The following is a 17,985-nucleotide window of genomic DNA, read 5'->3' as shown; positions in this document are numbered from 1 at the left end:
AAACATTTTTGTCCATTAAATTGTTTATAAATAACAGTTTCAACAACTAAATGCAATGATGGATGATTTCACACAAACATTTGATAGAATATATGTAAATTATTTATCTTGTCTTAACATTTATACTGAACAAAAATATTAAAGCAACATGTTTTATTTTCATTTTATTTCACCTTTATTTAACCAGGTAGGCTAGTTGAGAACAAGTTCTCATTTACAACTGCGACCTGGCCAAGATAAAGCAAAGCAGTGTGACACAAACAACAACACAGAGTTACACATAGAATAAACAAGTGTACAGTCAGTCAATAACACAATAGAAAAAAAATAATGTCTATATACAGTGTTTGCAAATGGCGTGAGGTGGTAAGTCAAAAAATAGGCCATAGTAGCAAGTAATTACAATTTAGCTAAATTAACACTGGAGTGATAGATGTGCAGGTGTTGGTCCCATGTTTCCTGGCCTGAAATAAAATATCCCAGAAATGTTTCATACACACAAAAAGCTAATTTATTTCAAATGTTGTGCACAAATGTATTTACATCTCTGTTAGTGAGCATTTCTCCTTTGCCAAGATAATCTATCCACCTGACAGGTGTGGAATATCAAGAAGCTGATTAAACAGCATGATCATTACACAGGTGCACCTTGTGCTGGGGACAATAATAGCCACTCTAAAATGTGCAGTTTTGTCACACAACACAATGCAATAGATGTCTCAAGTTTTGAGGGAGCATGCAATTGGCATGCTGACTGCAGGAAAGTCCACCAGAGCTGTTGGCAGAGCATTTAATGTTCATTTATCTCTACCATATCTCTATATCTCTACCATAAGCCACCTCCAACATCATTTTAGAGAATTTGGCAGTACGTCCAACCGGCCTCACAACCGCAGACCACGTTTAACCACGCCAGCCCAGGACCTCCGCATCTGGCTTCTTCCATTGCAGGATCGTCTGAGACCAGCCACCCAGACAGCTGATGAAACTGAGGAGTATTTCTGTCTGTAATAAAGCCCTTTTGGGGGGAAAAACTCATTCTGATTGGCTAGGCCTTGCTCCCCAGTGGGTTGGCCCCAAGTGGGTGGGTCTATGCCCTCCCAGGCCTACCCATGGCTGCGCCCCTGCCCAGTCATGTGAAATCCATAGATTAGGGCCTAATGAATTTATTTTGTGTGACTAATTTCCTCATATGAACTGTAACTCAGTAAAATCATTGAAATTGTTGCATGTTGCGTTTATATACAGTGCATTCGGAAAGTATTCAGACCCCTTGACTTTTTCCACTTTGTTACCTTACAGCCTTATTCTAAAATGTATTAAATCGCTTTTCCCCCTATCAATCTAAACACAATACCCCATAATGACAAAGCAAAAACAGGTTTATTTTTTTTGCTAATTCATAAAAATAAAAAAAGCATTCTTGGGTATGACGCTACAATCTTGTTACACCTGTATTTGGGCAGTTTCTCCCATTATTCTCWGCAGATCCTCTCAAGCTCTTTCAGGTTGGATGGGGAGCGTCGCTTCACAGTTATTTTCAGGTCTCTCCAGAGATATTCGATCGGGTTCAAGTCCAGGCCCTGGCTGGGCCACTCAAGAACATTCAGAGACTTGTCCCGAAGCGTTGTCCTGATGGAAGGTGAACCGTTCATCTTTCCCTCGATCCTGACTAGTCTCCCAGTCCCTGCCSCTGAAAAACATCCCCACAGCATAATTCTGCCACCACCATGCTTCACCGTAGTATTGGTGCCAGGTTTCCTCCAGACGTGACACTTGGCATTCATGCCAAAGAGTTCAATCTTGGTTTCATCAGACCAGAGAATCTTGTTTCTCATGGTCTGAGAGTCTTTTGGTGCCTTTTAGCAAACTCCAAGCGGGCTGTCATGTGCCTTTTACTGAGGAGTGGCTTATGTCTGGCCATAAAGGCCTGATTGGTGAATTGCTGCAGAGATGGTTGTCCTTCTGGAAGGTTCTCCCATCTCCACAGAGGAACTCTAGAGCTCTGTCAGAGTGACCATCAGGTTCTTGGTCACCTCCTTTACCAAGGCCCTTGGTGGTTCCAAACTTCTTCAATTTAAGAATGATGGAGGCCACTGTGTTCTTGGGGACCTTCAATATTGCAGACATTTTTGGTACCCTACCCCAGATCTCTGCCTCAACACAATCCTCTCTCGGCGCTCTACAGACAATTCCTTCGACCTCATTGCTTGGTTTTTGCTATGACATGCACTGTCATCTGTGGGACCTTATATAGACAGGTATGTGCCTTTCCAAATAATTTCCAATCAATTGAATTGACCAAAGGTGGACTCCAATCAAGTTGTAGAAACATCTCAAGGATGATCAACGGAAACAGGATGTACCTGAGCTCAGTTTCAAGTCTCATAGCAAAGGGTCTGAATACTTATGTAAATAAGGTATTTTTAAAATATTTTTGCAAAAACCAATATTAACCTGTTTCGCTTTGTCATTATGGGGTATTGAGTGTAGTTTTTTATTTATTTAATACATTTTAGAATAAGGCTGTAACGTAACAAAATTTGGAAAATTTCAAGGGGTATGAATATTTCCCGAAGGCACTGTATTTTTTCAGTATCGGATTGTAGTTGGAAATGTGTAGCCAAACATCCTAGAAAAGATAAATGTATGTTTATCATGTCGCCTTGAACCAATTGAAGAGCGCTTCTTAACGTTCCTCCAATCATATGTCTAGGTTATTATCTGCTTAGGTCGCACATGAATTTAAGTCGATTCCCCCAGTTTAACTTAAATTTGACGCTGGAGTGTCCATCAAATGTCATATGTTATTGCCTTTAGAATATGCACTTTAAACGTATCATTCTATTAATATTAGAACCGATCAATTAAGACATGGCTTTGAGTGGGGAGCAGAGAGAATTCCTTGTTATTTTGTGCGTCTTGGCTGCAGCCCTCGTGCAAACTTACCGTAAGTCTTCATTCAATATTTTTTCAATATTGCTCTTTGCCTTTCGATATTCATAAATTAGCCAAATTATGTTAAACGTATGTTGTTCATTCATTGCATCCAAGAAACTGCATAAATGTGCAAGCAGAGGTGTATCGGAGCGGTCCAACCTCTTGTGAATTGTGGCACGGTTTGATTGACATGTCATGTCAGATAGGTATAAATCGCCCGAGTAGTAGCAGAGAACCCCCAGAGTGAACATTTTAGATGGTGCGTAGGCTACATTGCCAGACACTTTTTTTTTCTTTCTTGGTGACGCAGATCAAAAAAATCATACACAATAATATTTACCGCCCTATTTGCTTCATTATATTTTTTTATTCTGTATTCCCCTCAGTATTTCTATACAGTGTGAAAGTAAGTAAAATGGATTGATAAAATACATTGTAACTATTTGAACATCCACTCCAAGGTAAACATTGCCTGGTAATAGGTCTACTGTATGCAATGCATTTGCTCAATAGACCTATTCTTCAATCCATACAATCCATTCAGCTGAATACACAGACAAGACACTTTTCCTTAGCTTCTATCCACCACCCTTGAGTGTTCTTCTAATATTATGTAAGGTGTGTTATTCATCCCTGTCCCCCTGTGGTAGAGATTCAAGAGGCCACTGTGTACTGGGATGCTGCCCAGAAGAGTGTGATTCTGAATGAGGGGGTGTTGGAGAAAGAAGGGGGTGCCTATGGCTATTACAATGACACTCTCCTCTTGACGGGCTGGGGGGTGCTGGAGATTCGGGCAGGGTATGGGGAGACCCCCGAGAGTGATGAGACCACCTCCTTCTTGGCTGGGTATCTGGAAGGGTTCCTCACCGCAGAGTGAGTGCTTTCACTGCTTTGTTACAAATGACACTGATGTTCGTGTTATCTTTATTTAGCCCTGTTCACGCCTATACATTCATTATAGACATCATTATTGAGAGTGAAAATCCTTGAGGAAATGTTGAGGAAATTTTGACCCTGGCTTTCTCTCTCCATCAGGCAAATGTTTAGCCACTATGCCAACATATATCCTCAGATGATTAAAGATGAGAAGATTCTGGACCCCTTGAAAGATTTCATGATGTAAGATTCCCATTTATGCTACAGACCAGCGGCTCCCAATCTTTTCCGTTCTGTGGACTACCAAATCACTGTCGAAAGCTCTTGAGGACCACCATTCACGGAATCACATATTTTTTTTATATCAAATATCATGACGGTCAAATGTAGTCAATTTTAGCAGTCAATGTAACAAATTAAAAGCCTATAATAATAATTATAATGACTGAATACCTGAGTCGATCCACAGTAAACAGGACTACTGGACCAGAGAGCAGGTGAAGTTGAGGAGAAACAGTGACCCCTTGTGGCTGCATGCAGGACTGATCCTGGCTCAACTGGATGGGCTACAGGCTGGAGCTGCATACTGGGCCAAGAGCAGGCAGAGAGAGGTGTGTGTGTGTTTTGTGTGTGTGTGGGAGCGAGAGAAAGGTGTGAGGGACTGAATGTCAGAACTGAAGGGAATTGTGTTTTGACGATAATTTTCTGTGTGCGACCATCAGATTTTCCACCAACATAATGGGATCTGTATAGTCACAAACCCCTAATTGCAAACAAAAACAGTTCCCAATCCTTTATGCAAATCCTAACTGACCCTTTTCTTCCACCTTTCCACGTCCTAGCCTCTGTCCATGTTTGCGCTGCAGTTTCTGAATGAAGTTGGAGACCTGCTGGACCTGATTCCAGCACTGACGCCACGCTTCAACTCCTCCCGAGGCCCTGTGCCAGGAATGGGCCACTGCTCAGCTCTCATAAAGGTCAAGTGAATTTGGCTAGGTCTGGTTGTTTGTTTAGCTCATGATTGGTGGTGTTTATAGTTTATTTATAGCTGACTTGCATATTATCCCCATGAGGGGAGTTATACAATGCGATTTCCATAATCTACAAAAAATATTCAGCCACTGTTAAAGCATATTGGTTTATAATGATGTAGATACCTTTTTTATTGAGCTTTAATTTTTCTACAGGAGTGGATTAATACCTTTCTCAGATCCAGTTTTCTCTTCAGTTCATGCATGAGGTAGTGAGGACGATACACTTTAAGCCTGTGATGTAACACCATGTGTTTGGTGTCTTTATCCTGTTCTCTCTCTAGGTTCTGCCAGGCTTTGAGAACCTGCTGTTAGCCCACTCCAGCTGGTTCAACTACGCTTCCACCATGCGTATCTACAAACACTGGGACTTCAGGCTGGCCGACACACACACCGCCACGGGCAAGATATCCTTCAGCAGCTACCCTGGTACCGGAACTTGAGTGATTGAATTTGATGGATAAAGCAATTTATATAGTGCTTTATATTGTATTGAACCCTTATTTTACCAGGTGTGTTGACTGGGAACACATTCTCATTTATAGCAACGACACAGGGAATAGTTACAGGGGAGAGGAGGTGGGTGAATGAGCCAATTGGAAGCTGGGGATGATTAGGTGGCCATGATGGTATGAGGGACAGATTTGGAATTTAGCCAGGACACCGGGGTTAACACCCCTACTCTTTCGATAAGTGCCATGGGATCTTTAGTGACCACAGAGAGTCAGGACACACGTTTAACATCCCATCCGAAAGACTGCACACTACACAAGGCAATGTCCCCAATCACTGCCCTGGGATATATATACTGTACAGTCGTGGCCAAAAGTTTTGAGAATGACACAAATATGAATTTTCACAAAGTCTGCTGCCTCAGTTTGTATGATGGCAATTTGCATATACTCCAGAATGTTATGAAGAGTGATCAGATGAATTGCAATTAGTTGCAAAGTCCCTCTTTGCCATGCAAATGAACTGAATCCCCCAAAAATATTTCCACTGCATTTCAGCCCTGCCACAAAAGGACCAGCTGACATCATGTCAGTGATTCTCTCGTTAACACAGGTGTGAGTGTTGACGAGGACAAGGCTGGAGATTACTCTGTCATGCTGATTGAGATTGAATAACAGACTGGAAGCTTCAAAAGGAGGGTGGTGCTTGGAATCATTGTTCTTCCTCTGTCAACCATGGTTGCCTGCAAGGAAACACGTGCCGTCATCATTGCTTTGCACAAAAAAAGGGCCTCACAGGCAAGGATATTGCTGCCAGTAAGATTGCACCTAAATCAACCATTTATCGTATCATCAAGAACTTCAAGGAGAGCGGTTCAATTGTTGTGAAGAAGGTTTCAGGGCGCCCAAGAAAGTCCAGCAAGCGCCAGGACCATCTCCTAAAGTTGATTCAGCTGCGGGATCGGGGCACCACCAGTACAGAGCTTGCTCAGGAATGGCAGCAGGCAGGTGTGAGTGCATCTGCATGCACAGTGAGGCGAAGACTTTTGGAGGATGGCCTGGTGTCAAGAAGGGCAGCAAAGAAGCCACTTCTCTCCAGGAAAACATCAGGGACAGGGATTGGACTGCTGAGGACTGGGTAAAGTCATCTTCTCTGATGAATCCCKTTTCCGATTGTTTGGGGCATCCGGAAAAAAGCTTGTCCGGAGAAGACAAGGTGAGCGCTYCCATCAGTCCTGTGTCATGCCAACAGTAAAGCATCCTGAGACCATTCATGTGTGGGGTTGCTTCTCAGCCAAGGGAGTGGGCTCACTTACAATTTTGCCTAAGAACACAGCCATGAATAAAGAATGGTACCAACACATCCTCAGAGAGCAACTTCTCCCAACCATCCAGGAACAGTTTGGTGACGAACAATGCCTTTTCCAGCATGATGGAGCACCTTGCCATAAGGCAAAAGGGGAACAAAACATCGATATTTTGGGACCATGGCCAGGAAACTCCCCAGACCTTAATCCCATTGAGAACTTGTGGTCAATCCTCAAGAGGCGGGTGGACAAACAAAAACCCACAAATTCTGACAAACTCCAAGCATTGATTATGCAAGAATGGGCTGCCATCAGTCAGGATGTGGCCCAGAAGTTAATTGACAGCATGCCGGGCGGATTGCAGAGGTCTTGAAAAAGAAGGGTCAACACTGCAAATATTGACTCTTTGCGTCAACTTCATGTAACTGTCAATAAAAGCCTTTGACACTTATGAAATGTCCAGGGACTGACCCTGCTTAGCTTTAGTTTAGTAATATGCAGTTGCCACGGAAGGATGATTAATGTAAACTCGTAGCCTGGTTCCTCKTTTTCAAGTCAAGGGGGTTAAGTGAAGTTATTGAAGATTTACCATTTTCCCTGTCATACATTATCTTACAGGCCCCATCACCATTAAAACTGAAGTGGCTTAAAAGTGCTATTTTTAGAGTTAAGCAGGGAATGTTCTCTCACTCTCAGTGCAGAAACACACTACATTAAAAAATACTAAAATACAATCCGGGTGCTAGGATTTGAATCCATCTAGCCCTTCTGTGCACAAGCTTACCACAGTCTCTCGGGACTGAATTCTACTACATTATAATTACATTTTTAATTACCCTGTGGTGCTAGGAATGTTACACCTCACATATGTCTTTGCCCTTAGCCCAACTTCTAGTCCTTGCCCTTAGCCCAACTCTTCCCTTAGCCCAACACTATAGCGCAAGGGATGCTAGTCTATACTACTCCCACATCCCACTCCAAGCCTCCCCATGTCCTCACCACTTCATGTCCCCTCTCCTTTCCTAACCAGCCATGCACTTATCTCCTCTCCCCTCTCTTCTCCAAGGCTTCCTGACATCTTTGGATGACTTCTACCTGCTGGGCAGTGGGCTGCTGATGACTCAGACCACCAACAGTGTCTTCAACACCTCTCTGTTCACCCTGATCACCCCCCACAGCCTGCTGGCCTGGCAGAGGGTGCGGCTGGCACATGCCCTGGCACGCACTGGGGAGCAGTGGGCTCACATCTTCTCTAAGTACAACTCCGGTAATGCCTGGCGTGTGGAGGACGTTTGTGGTGTGTGATTTGTGTAATAACCTGTACTTGCATGACTAACCTATGAGCTTGTGTTTAGGTGTGGTGTGAGGATAGCCTTTGTGATTTGTGTGCTACTGTACTTGTTAAGGATTGTAGTTTGTGTTGAATTGATTGTTGCATAGTATGATAAATGGCATAGCATGTTAAAGGAAAAGGAAAGGGGGATACCTAGTAAGTTGTACATGTCAGGACCCGGTGCGAGAAACAGTCACTAATAATCGTCAGAACCCAGAAGATGAGGCAGACACAGCAGTACTAGAGATGGTGGTTTAATTAAAGAACAAAATCTTCAGGCAAAGAAACTAAATCCACAATGTCCAAAAAMAAAGCCAAAAGGCACAAAATGGAAATCCTCCAAAATACAAAAGAAACTCCACAAAGTGGTAAAAAACAGCAGGGAAAAACAAACCTCAAAAGACTACTCAAATAATACACAAGAACTAAACCAGAGAACCTCTGGAAAATCCAACAAGAGAAATATCTGAATAAAACAAGGCTTGGGCTGGGGCTGGGTGCTANGGGCTGGGGCTGGGTGCTAACTTACAAACACTGAGCAAGGAACTGAGGAACACACAGGGTTTAAATACTAACAAGGGAATAACCTACAGGTGCAAACAATAATTAGAGCAAGAAAAACAAAAGGTACAAAAAAGGTGCAATGGGGACATCTAGTGACCAAAACCCGAACAGTCTTGGCCAAAACCTGACAGTACAACTGAATGCCTTCAACTGAAATGTGTCTTCCGCATTTAACCCAACCCCTCTGAATCAGAGAGGTGTGGGGGGCTGCCTTAATCGACGTCCACGTCTTCGGGCGCACACCGGCTATGTGATGTATTGCCTTAGGCCCTGACCACAGACGGTTCCTGACCACAGATGATGGAACCGTCCTGTTCTCTAAGGATGTACTGTAGTCTGTCTTTGTTAATAGAGCCACTGCAGCAGGAGATGACATAACTTGTTGCTTAGGAGGAACAGTACAGCTTGTTCTCAATGAGAGGACTGACTGGCCATAGCCTCTGTGTCTCTGGAACCTACTGTAACCAAAAAGTGACACCTGATACGTTCCCATTATTATCGTATACATGCAAACTCTGCMCACCAGTTCCTAGTTCAAATACCCTTCTTTTTTTTCTTCTGAGTATCTGCATGCTCCAGTGTAGTGCATGTGTTCACCACAGTCCTAAGCCATGACATACTGCATATCAGGAGGTGACTCGTTTCTCCTCATTTCAAGGACCTGTAATAACCAGTAGATAATCAACACCAAACCAAGTCACCACAACTAATAACACAACTACATTTCCCCTCCCCTCCTCAGGAACCTATAACAGCCAGTACATGGTGCTGGATCTGAGCAGGGTGTCGTTGGGGAGGAGTATAAGGGATGGGGCTCTGACTGTGGTAGAGCAGATACCAGGACTGGTGCTACATTCTGACCAGACACAGGCCCTGCGACAGGGTAAGGGACCGTCTCATTTCAGTCTGTTGAAATAACACTAAACTGGTGGATATACATGGGTTATATGCCATCRTAATTGACACTCTAGGATTAATAAAGTCTTATGGGATTAAACTTCATATGATTCCCCCCCAAATGTAATTAATTGATTGGCAAGCTGATATGTTGCAAAAATGTATTTTCAAAGCCTGGGGGGAGAAGGATAAATGCATTTTTTGTTTAATGTAATTAAATGGCAGCTGTAATAGCCATGATTATTATCTATATGTGTATATTGTAAAATAAAATTGTTTTATGTACATATTACTTCAAGAAATAATAGTGTATTATAAACCCATGTCAGCTGGGCACGAATATGTGTGACACTTAAAGGCCCAGCGCAGTCAAAATAGAGGTTWWCCTGTGTTTTATATGTATTTCCATACTGAGGTTGGAATAATACTGTGTAATTGTGAAAATTATGAGAATTCCCTTTTTAATGTAAGAGACATCACCAGGCAGTTTAACTTCTCTGCCAATAACAGCTAGTTTTCAGTTTTCCCCTCCCTAATCCGACCACTCCCAGACAGTCGTAGCGAAATTCTTGCTTTAGAAATTGATCTAGCAAAGAAACMTTWWAKWWWTTTTTTTTACKATTTTTATTGAAAACAATTACAGTAAGGTACTTAATTGTTACCCAGAAATGATTTGATATTGAGATAAAACAGCAGCATTGGGCCTTTAAATAAAATATATCAATCAATGAATCATGTTGGTTGTTTCAGTCTCTCAGCATCTGATATATCCCTACTTCACCATTCCTACATTATTCTTGTCTTTCTCCTGGTCCCTCCGGCAGGCTACTGGCCGTCCTACAACGTGCCCTTCCATGCAGACATCTACAACCTGAGTGGCTACGGGGTCATGTGGAGGAAGCATGGAGAGGACTTCTCCTATGACCTCTGTCCCAGAGCCAAGATCTTCCGCAGGGATCAGGCCAGGGTTACAGACCTCGCCTCCCTCAAACACATCATGAGATACAACAGTGAGTGCTGCAGCCCCTCTCAAGATGGCGCCGACAGATGGTCACCTCGCTTCACGTCCTTAGGAAACTATGTAGTAATTCGTTTTTTAAATGTATTATTTCTTACATTGTTATCCCAGAAAATCTTAAGTGTTATTACATACAGCCGGGAAGAACTATTGGATATATGAGCGACGTTAACTTACKAACATTACTATCAGGAATACGACTTTCTCGAAGCGGATCCTTTGTTCGGACCTCCACTCTGGTTCTAATCCCAGAGGCTGACCCAAAACAACGTCGTCGCCGCAGGAGAGGCAGACGGAGCGGCCTCCTGGTCAGACTTAGAAGGCGAACACACCATCCACCGCTTCTGAGCATACTACTCGCCAAACTTCAGTCTCTAGACAACAAGGTGGGCACGAGTTGGTGGGCACGAGTCTCTAGACAACAAAATTAGGGCACGAGTTGCCTTCCAGAGAGACATCAGAGATTGTAACATTCTCTGATTCACGGAAACATGGCTCACTCGGGATATGTTGTCGGAGTCGGTACAGCCCCCGGGTTTCTTCATGTGTTGCGCCAACAGAAACAAACATCGCTCTGGTAATAAGAAGGGCGGGGGTGTATGCCTCATGATTAACGATTCATGGTGTAATCATAACAACATACAACATACAAGAACTCAAGTCCTTTTGTTCACTTGACCTAGAATTCCTTACAATCAAATGCCGACCGCATTATCTTCCAATAGAACTCTCTTAGATTATAGTTACAGCCGTGTATATCCCCCCCAAGCAGATACCTCGACGGCCCTGAAAGAACTTCACTGAACTTTATGTAAACTGGAAACCATATATCCTGAGGCTGCATTTATTGTAGCTGGGGATTTTAACAAAGCTAATTTGAGAACAAGGTTACCTAAATTCTATCAGCACATTGATTGTTGCACCCACTCGAGCAAAACATTGGACCGCTACTACTCTAACTTCCGCGATGCATACAAGGCCCTCCCCTGCCCTCTCTTTGGCAAATCTGACCATGACTCCATCTTCTTGCTCCCCTTCTATAGGCAGAAACTAAAACAGGTCGCGCCCATGCTTAGGTCTATCCAACGCCGGTCTGACCAATCGGATTCCACGGTTCAAGATTGCTTCGATCACGTGGACTGAGATATGTTCCGGGTAGCCTCAGARAATAACATTGACGTATACGCTGACTCGGTGAGTGAGTTTATTAGGAAGTGCATTGGAGACGTTGTACCCACTGTGACTATTAAAACCTTCCCTAACCAGAAACCGTGGATTGATGGCAGCATTCACGCAAAACTGAAAGCGCGAACCACCGAATTTAATCATGCCGAGGCGACTGGAAACATGACCAAATACAAACAGTGTAGCTATTCCCTCCGCTAGGCAATCAAACAAGCAAAGCGTCAGTTTTGAGACAAAGTAGAGTCGCAATTCCACAGCTCAAACACGAGATGTATGTTACAGGGTCTACAGATAATCATGGATTACAAAAAGAAAACCAGCCCCGTCAAGGACATCGACGCCTCGCTCCCGAACAAATTAAACAACTTCTTTGCGTGCTTTGAGGACAATACAGTGCCACTGACACGGCCCGCTACCAAAGACTGTGGGCTCCCCTTTAACGTGGCCGATGTGAGTAAAACATTTAAATGTGTTAACCCTCGCTAGGCTGCCGGCCCAGACGACATCCCTAGCCGCATCCTCAGAGCATGCGCAGACCAGCTGGCTGGTGTGTTTACGGACATATTCAATCAATCCCTATCCCAGTCTGCTGTCCCCACATGCTTCAAGATGGCCACCATTGTTCCTGTTCCCAAGAAAGCTAAGGTAACTGAACCAAATGACTATCGCCCTGTAGCACTCACTTCTGTCATCATGAAGTTCTTTGAGAGACTAGTCAAGGATCATATCACCTCCACCCTACTTGATACCCTAGACCCACTCCAATTTGCTTACCGCCCCAATAGGTCCACAGGCGATGCAATCGCCATCACAATGCCCTATCTCATCTGGACAAGAGGAATACATATGTAAGAATGATGTTCATTGACTAAAGCTCAGCATTCAACACCATAGTACCCTCCAAACTAATCATTAAGCTTGAGAACCTGTGTCTCAACCCTGCCCTGTGCAACTGGGTCCTAGACTTTCTGACGGATCGCCCCCAGGTGGTGAAGGTAGGAAAACAACATCTCCACCCCGCTGATCATCAACACTGGGGTCCCACAAGGGTGCGTTCTCAGCCCTCTCCTGTACCCCCTGTTCACCCATGACTGCGTGGCCATGCACGCCTCCAACTCAATCATCAAGTTTGCAGAAGACACTACAYTGGTAGGCTTGATTACCAACAATGACGAGACAACCTACAGGGAGGAGGTGATGATCGTGGACTTCAGAAAACAGTAGAGGGAGCACCCCCCTATCCACATCGACGGGACAGCAGTGGAGGAGGTGGAACGTTTTTTAAGTTCCTCGGCGTACACATGACGGACAAACTGAAATCAAATCAAATGTATTTACAGTGGGGAGAACAAGTATTTGATACACTTGCCGAGTTTGCAGGTTTTCCTACTTGCCAAGCATGTAGAGTCTGTAATTGTTATCATAGACACTTCAACTGCGAGAGACGGAATCTAAAACAAAAATCCAGAAAATCACATTGTATGATTTTTAAGTAATTAATTTGCATTTTATTGCATGACATAAGTATTTGATACATCAGAAAAGCAGAGGTTTGTAAGGATTAATTACTTAAAAATCATACAATGTGATTTTATGGATTTTTGTTTTAGATTCCGTCTCTCACAGTTGAAGTGTACCTATGATAAAAATGACAGACTCTACATGCTTTGTAAGTAGGAAAACCTGCAGAATCGCAGTGTTACCAATACTTGTTCTCCCCACTGTATATAGAGGTAAGTAAAAGGGATAGAAAGGGATAGGTGTCACGACAACACAACACAACACAAAATAATCAAATCAACACTTACTCAACCATCTGAAACATTGCATAGGTGCAGGTGTGGCCCCAGAGAGCACAGCCCACTCCCTGTCCTCTAAAGGAGGAGAAGCAGCTTAGATATGTGAATATTTGAGCGACACAGTGTGTGAACTTAATATTTGGTACAGAAACTTTGTTTGCAATTACAGAGATCATACGTTTCCTGTAGTTCTTGACCAGATTTGCACACACTGCAGCAGGGATTTTGGCCCACTCCTCCATACAGACCTTCTCCAGATCCTTCAGTTTCGGGCTGTCGCTGGGCAATACGGACTTTCAGCTCCTCCAAAGATTTTCTATTGGGTTCAGGTCTGGAGACTGGCTAGCCACTCCAGGACCTTGAGATGCTTCTTACGGAGCCACTCCTTAGTTGCCCTGGCTGTGTGTTTCGGGTCGTTGTCATGCTGGAAGACCCAGCCACGACCCATCTTCAATGCTCTTACTGAGCGAAGGAGGTTTTGCCCAAGATCTCGCGATACATGGCCCCATCCATCCTCCCTCAATACGGGGCAGTCGTCCTGTCCCCTTTGCAGAAAAAGCATCCCCAAAGAATGATGTTTCCACCTCCATGCTTCACGGTTGGGATGTGTTTCTGGGGTTGTACTCATCCTTCTTCTTCCCAAACACAGCGAGTGGAGTTTAGACCAAAAGCTCTATTTTTCTCATCAGACCACATGACCTTCTCCCATTCCTCCTCTGGATCATCCAGATGGTCATTGGCAAACTTCAGACGGCCTGGACATGCGCTGGCTTGAGCAGGGGGACCTTGCGTGTGCTGCAGGATTTTAATCCATGACGGCGTAGTGTGTTACTAATGGTTCTCTTGAGACTGTGGTCCCAGCTCTCTTCAGGTCATTGACCAGGTCCTGCCGTGTAGTTCTGGGCTGATCCCTCACCTTCCTCATGATCATTGACCCCACGAGGTGAGATCTTGCATGGAGCCCCAGACCGAGGGTGATTGACCGTCATCTTGAACTCTTCCATTTCTAATAATGCGCCAACAGTTGTTGCCTTCTCACCAAGTTGCTTGTCCTATGTCCTGTTAGCCCACTCCCAGCCTTGTGCAGGTCTACAATTTTATCCCTGGTGTCCTTACACCGCTCTCTGGTCTTGGCCATTGTGGAGAGGTTGGAGACTGTTTGATTGAGTGTTGTGACAGGTGTCTTTTATACAGGTAACGAGTTCAAACAGGTGCAGTTAATACAGGTAATGAGTGGAGAACAGGAGGTCTCTAAAGAAAAACTAACAGATCTGTGAGAGCCGAATTCTTACTGGTAGGTGATCAAATACTTATGTCATGCAATAAAAATGCAAATGAATTACTTAAAAATCATACAATGTGATTTTCTGGAATTTTTGTTTTAGATTCCGTCTCTCACAGTTGAAGTGTACCTATGATAAAAATGACAACCTCTACATGCTTTGTAAGTAGGAAAACCTGCAAAATCGGCAGTGAACAAATACTTGTTCTCCCCACTGTATAAGCCCTTCTTACATCAGCTGAGAATCTCAAAGTCTGTACAGAAACCCAGCCTAAAACCCAAACAGCAAGCAATGCAGGTGTAAAAGCACGGTGGCTAGGAAAAACTCCCTAGAAAGGCCAAAACCTAGGAAGAAACCTAGAGAGGAACCAGGCTATGAAGGTGGCCAGTCCTCTTCTGGCCGTGCCGGTGGAGATTATAACAGAACATGGCCAAGATGTTCAAATGTTCATAAAATGACCAGCATGTCAAATAATAATAATCACACTAGTTGTCGAGGGTGCAACAAGTCAGCACCTCAGGAGAAAATGTCAGATTGGCTTTTCATAGCGATCATTAAGAGTGTCTCTACCGCTCCTGCTGTCTCTAGAGAGTTGAAAACAGCAGGTCCGACAGGTAGACGTCCGCTAACAGGTCAGTTCCATACGCAGGCAGAACAGTTGAAACGGAGCAGCAGCACGGCCCAGGTCGGCTGGAGACAGCAAGGAGTCATCATGCCAGGTAGAGCTGCTGCCAACATACAGACTCAAATCACTGGCCACTTTAATAAATTGATTTATATCACTTTAATAATGTTTACATATCCTACATTACTCATATGTAAATAGTGTATTTTATACCATCTATTGCATCTTGCCCCTATGTCGTACCATCGCGCATCCATATATTATATTAACATATCTTAATTCATCCCCCTACATTGTAGTGTGTGTTGTTGTGTTGTGGTAGTGTGTGATGTGTGTGACTGGTGTTGTGTGGTACTGTAGTGGTTGTGTTGTTTGTGTTGTGTGGATGTGCTGGTGTGTGTGTGTGTGTGTGTGTGTATAAGGTAGTCATTGTGAATTTGTTAGATTACTTGTTAGATATTACTGCACTGTCGAACTAGAAGCACAGGCATTTCGCTACACACGCATTAACATCTGCTAACCATGTGTATGTGACCAATAAAATTTGATTTGAGTATGATTTTGTCAGGAATGGGTTGGTAACTGTAGTTATTTTATAATTAGGCAGATGCAGGCAATGCCAGGCCTGCAGGACCGCTGGCCCTGTAGTGTCTAATCTTTTTTGCTACAACCGTAATCGGACTGGAAAGAATCGGGCCTTTCATTGTGGTCTGCTAAAGCTATCCCTATTAATAGAATGAGAATTCAGGTGGAGATTAAATTATTCAACCCCACAAGGAGGATAGATCATCTTGCTGTGTGGGTCTACTAGATTGTCACGCCTGCTGTTCCAACCTCTGAACTCAGTGCTTTTGAACTGTGTCTCCAGACTACAGGAAAGACCCTTACTCCAAGGGCCATCCCTGTAAAACCATCTGCTGTCGCAACGACCTGAGGCTGAAGAAACCACGTCCAGGAGGCTGCTATGACACCAAGGTCAGGGTTCAATTACCACCATGTCCACGCATTCTCACTCATAAAATAATATCAAAAGGAACATGATGGCACAATTTATACTCCTACAGTACATCACAATACTAAAATAACATTCAAGTAAAACAAAGGGCCATTTTTTATGATTTTCTCTCCTTCCCTCTCCTAGGTGACAGACTTCCACCTGGCCCGTCAGTTAGCAGGCGAGGCGGTGAACGGTCCCACCACTCAGGGGGGCCTGCTTCCGTTCTCCTGGAGCCACTTCAACAGCACAGCCCACAAGGGTCTGCCGCAGTCATATAACTTCAGCTTCATCACCATGAAGCCAACTCTGTCACTATACCAACCCTGAGAGGGGTCTGGGTTGTGTTCATAAGGGCATGCAACATAATACTTTTTTTTTGCAATGGAAGATGAAAATAAGGGTTTCTTATTGGACAAGTCCAGGTAGTCTCTCTCTATTTAATTCAGTTATCTTACATTTGGTGCTTAATGAAAATGACCCATGGGTCTGAAAGCACAGTGGGGCTAGGGAGTAGAGGAAGAAGTGGCCACCAGACACTGATCCAAGGTCTTTTTTTGTTGTTGTTAGCGAAACGGTTAGATGCACTGATTATACTGTATCTTTGTTATGTGATTGTTAGTTTTGTATAATGTGTGTTCATTTGTGTGGTGTATATTACTCTGAGTTAATGACTGAGCAGGCAGAGGTCATTACATGGTTCTATGTTTACAGTGCAGTCCAGTAAATTGTGTCAGTCGGGGCTGGGGAACATGTAGCCTACGGGCCAATATTGACATTTACACACAATGATACCAGCTCAGACTTCTCATTTTGTGCCACAGTTTGGTTCCCTGGTCTTGACTTGAACCACAAGTGATGACCGGATGCCAATAATCAGGGAATTAGTTGTCTGTACAACATTCTCAGGTTTGTGTGTTTTTTCTGAAGCCACCATATTGATACTCCCCGAAGAAGCAGTCCTCCATAGGAATGAATGGAATTCCACAGTATTTCAATTAAATGTTTCAATGACAAAATGACATGTCTTTAGTGGGGACAGTAACATTAGAACTCTCAAAAAACTACTGAAATGGTTTAATTTGAATGTTTAGCTCACATAATATAATTTAAAAGTATGCATTAAGGTGTCTAATAGAATAAACGTGGCAAAACAATTGCATTTCTATAGCTTCCAAAATGTGTTTTTACCATAGAGTACTACAGTATGAGTCATAATACCCATAAAACCTAGCGTTTTTTCCAACATTCATTTTTTTCCATAGGGGATTTTAGAAAAACTTCAAATAGGGGCTGTGTTTCATGTAGGCTTATCCTGGTGTGACGTTTTTGATAGCCATGTAAATCTCTCTAGGACAAGGTGACTTTTATCAATATATTCGCCTGTATTTACCCCGCAAAAATGAAATGCTAATTAACTACTAATGTAGCTATCATAAAGAACTACAAATGACATGATGATCTGGACGAGACTGCCGAATCGAGGCAAAGGTAAGAATCTCTGGATTAACTATCTAATATTAYCTAAATGTAGTAATGAATAAATTGTCTACATTTATTTAAATGGACAATTCTGTGAACTGTCTTGTGCAAGTTTTTAATTGACACAATACCTGTTAGCAAAGGTGTCAGCTAGAGATGATGTGCAGGAGCTTGCAGGGATTTGTAGTTTTGCATGATG

At 43.4% G+C, this 17,985-nt stretch overlaps 1 protein-coding gene across 1 annotated transcript; it reads left to right on the top strand.

The window, feature by feature from the left end:
- Nucleotides 1-2,718: 2,718 nt before the first annotated feature.
- On the top strand, nt 2,719-17,448 carry LOC111977746 (phospholipase B-like 1). Its single transcript, XM_024007332.1, has 11 exons — nt 2,719-2,950; nt 3,591-3,813; nt 3,976-4,059; nt 4,286-4,427; nt 4,659-4,793; nt 5,132-5,276; nt 7,673-7,873; nt 9,246-9,386; nt 10,225-10,410; nt 16,179-16,285; nt 16,452-17,448. Exons 1-11 carry the CDS (start codon nt 2,875-2,877, stop codon nt 16,632-16,634), a joined length of 1,623 nt encoding a protein of 540 aa, XP_023863100.1. The 5' UTR covers nt 2,719-2,874; the 3' UTR covers nt 16,635-17,448.
- Nucleotides 17,449-17,985: the final 537 nt, after the last annotated feature.

The sequence above is a fragment of the Salvelinus sp. IW2-2015 genome, linkage group LG18 (genome assembly GCF_002910315.2).
Source record: "Salvelinus sp. IW2-2015 linkage group LG18, ASM291031v2, whole genome shotgun sequence".
NCBI lineage: Eukaryota > Metazoa > Chordata > Actinopteri > Salmoniformes > Salmonidae > Salvelinus > Salvelinus sp. IW2-2015.
The sequence above is the reverse complement of the archived record's forward strand: the minus strand, read 5'-3'. Positions and strand labels throughout refer to the sequence as shown.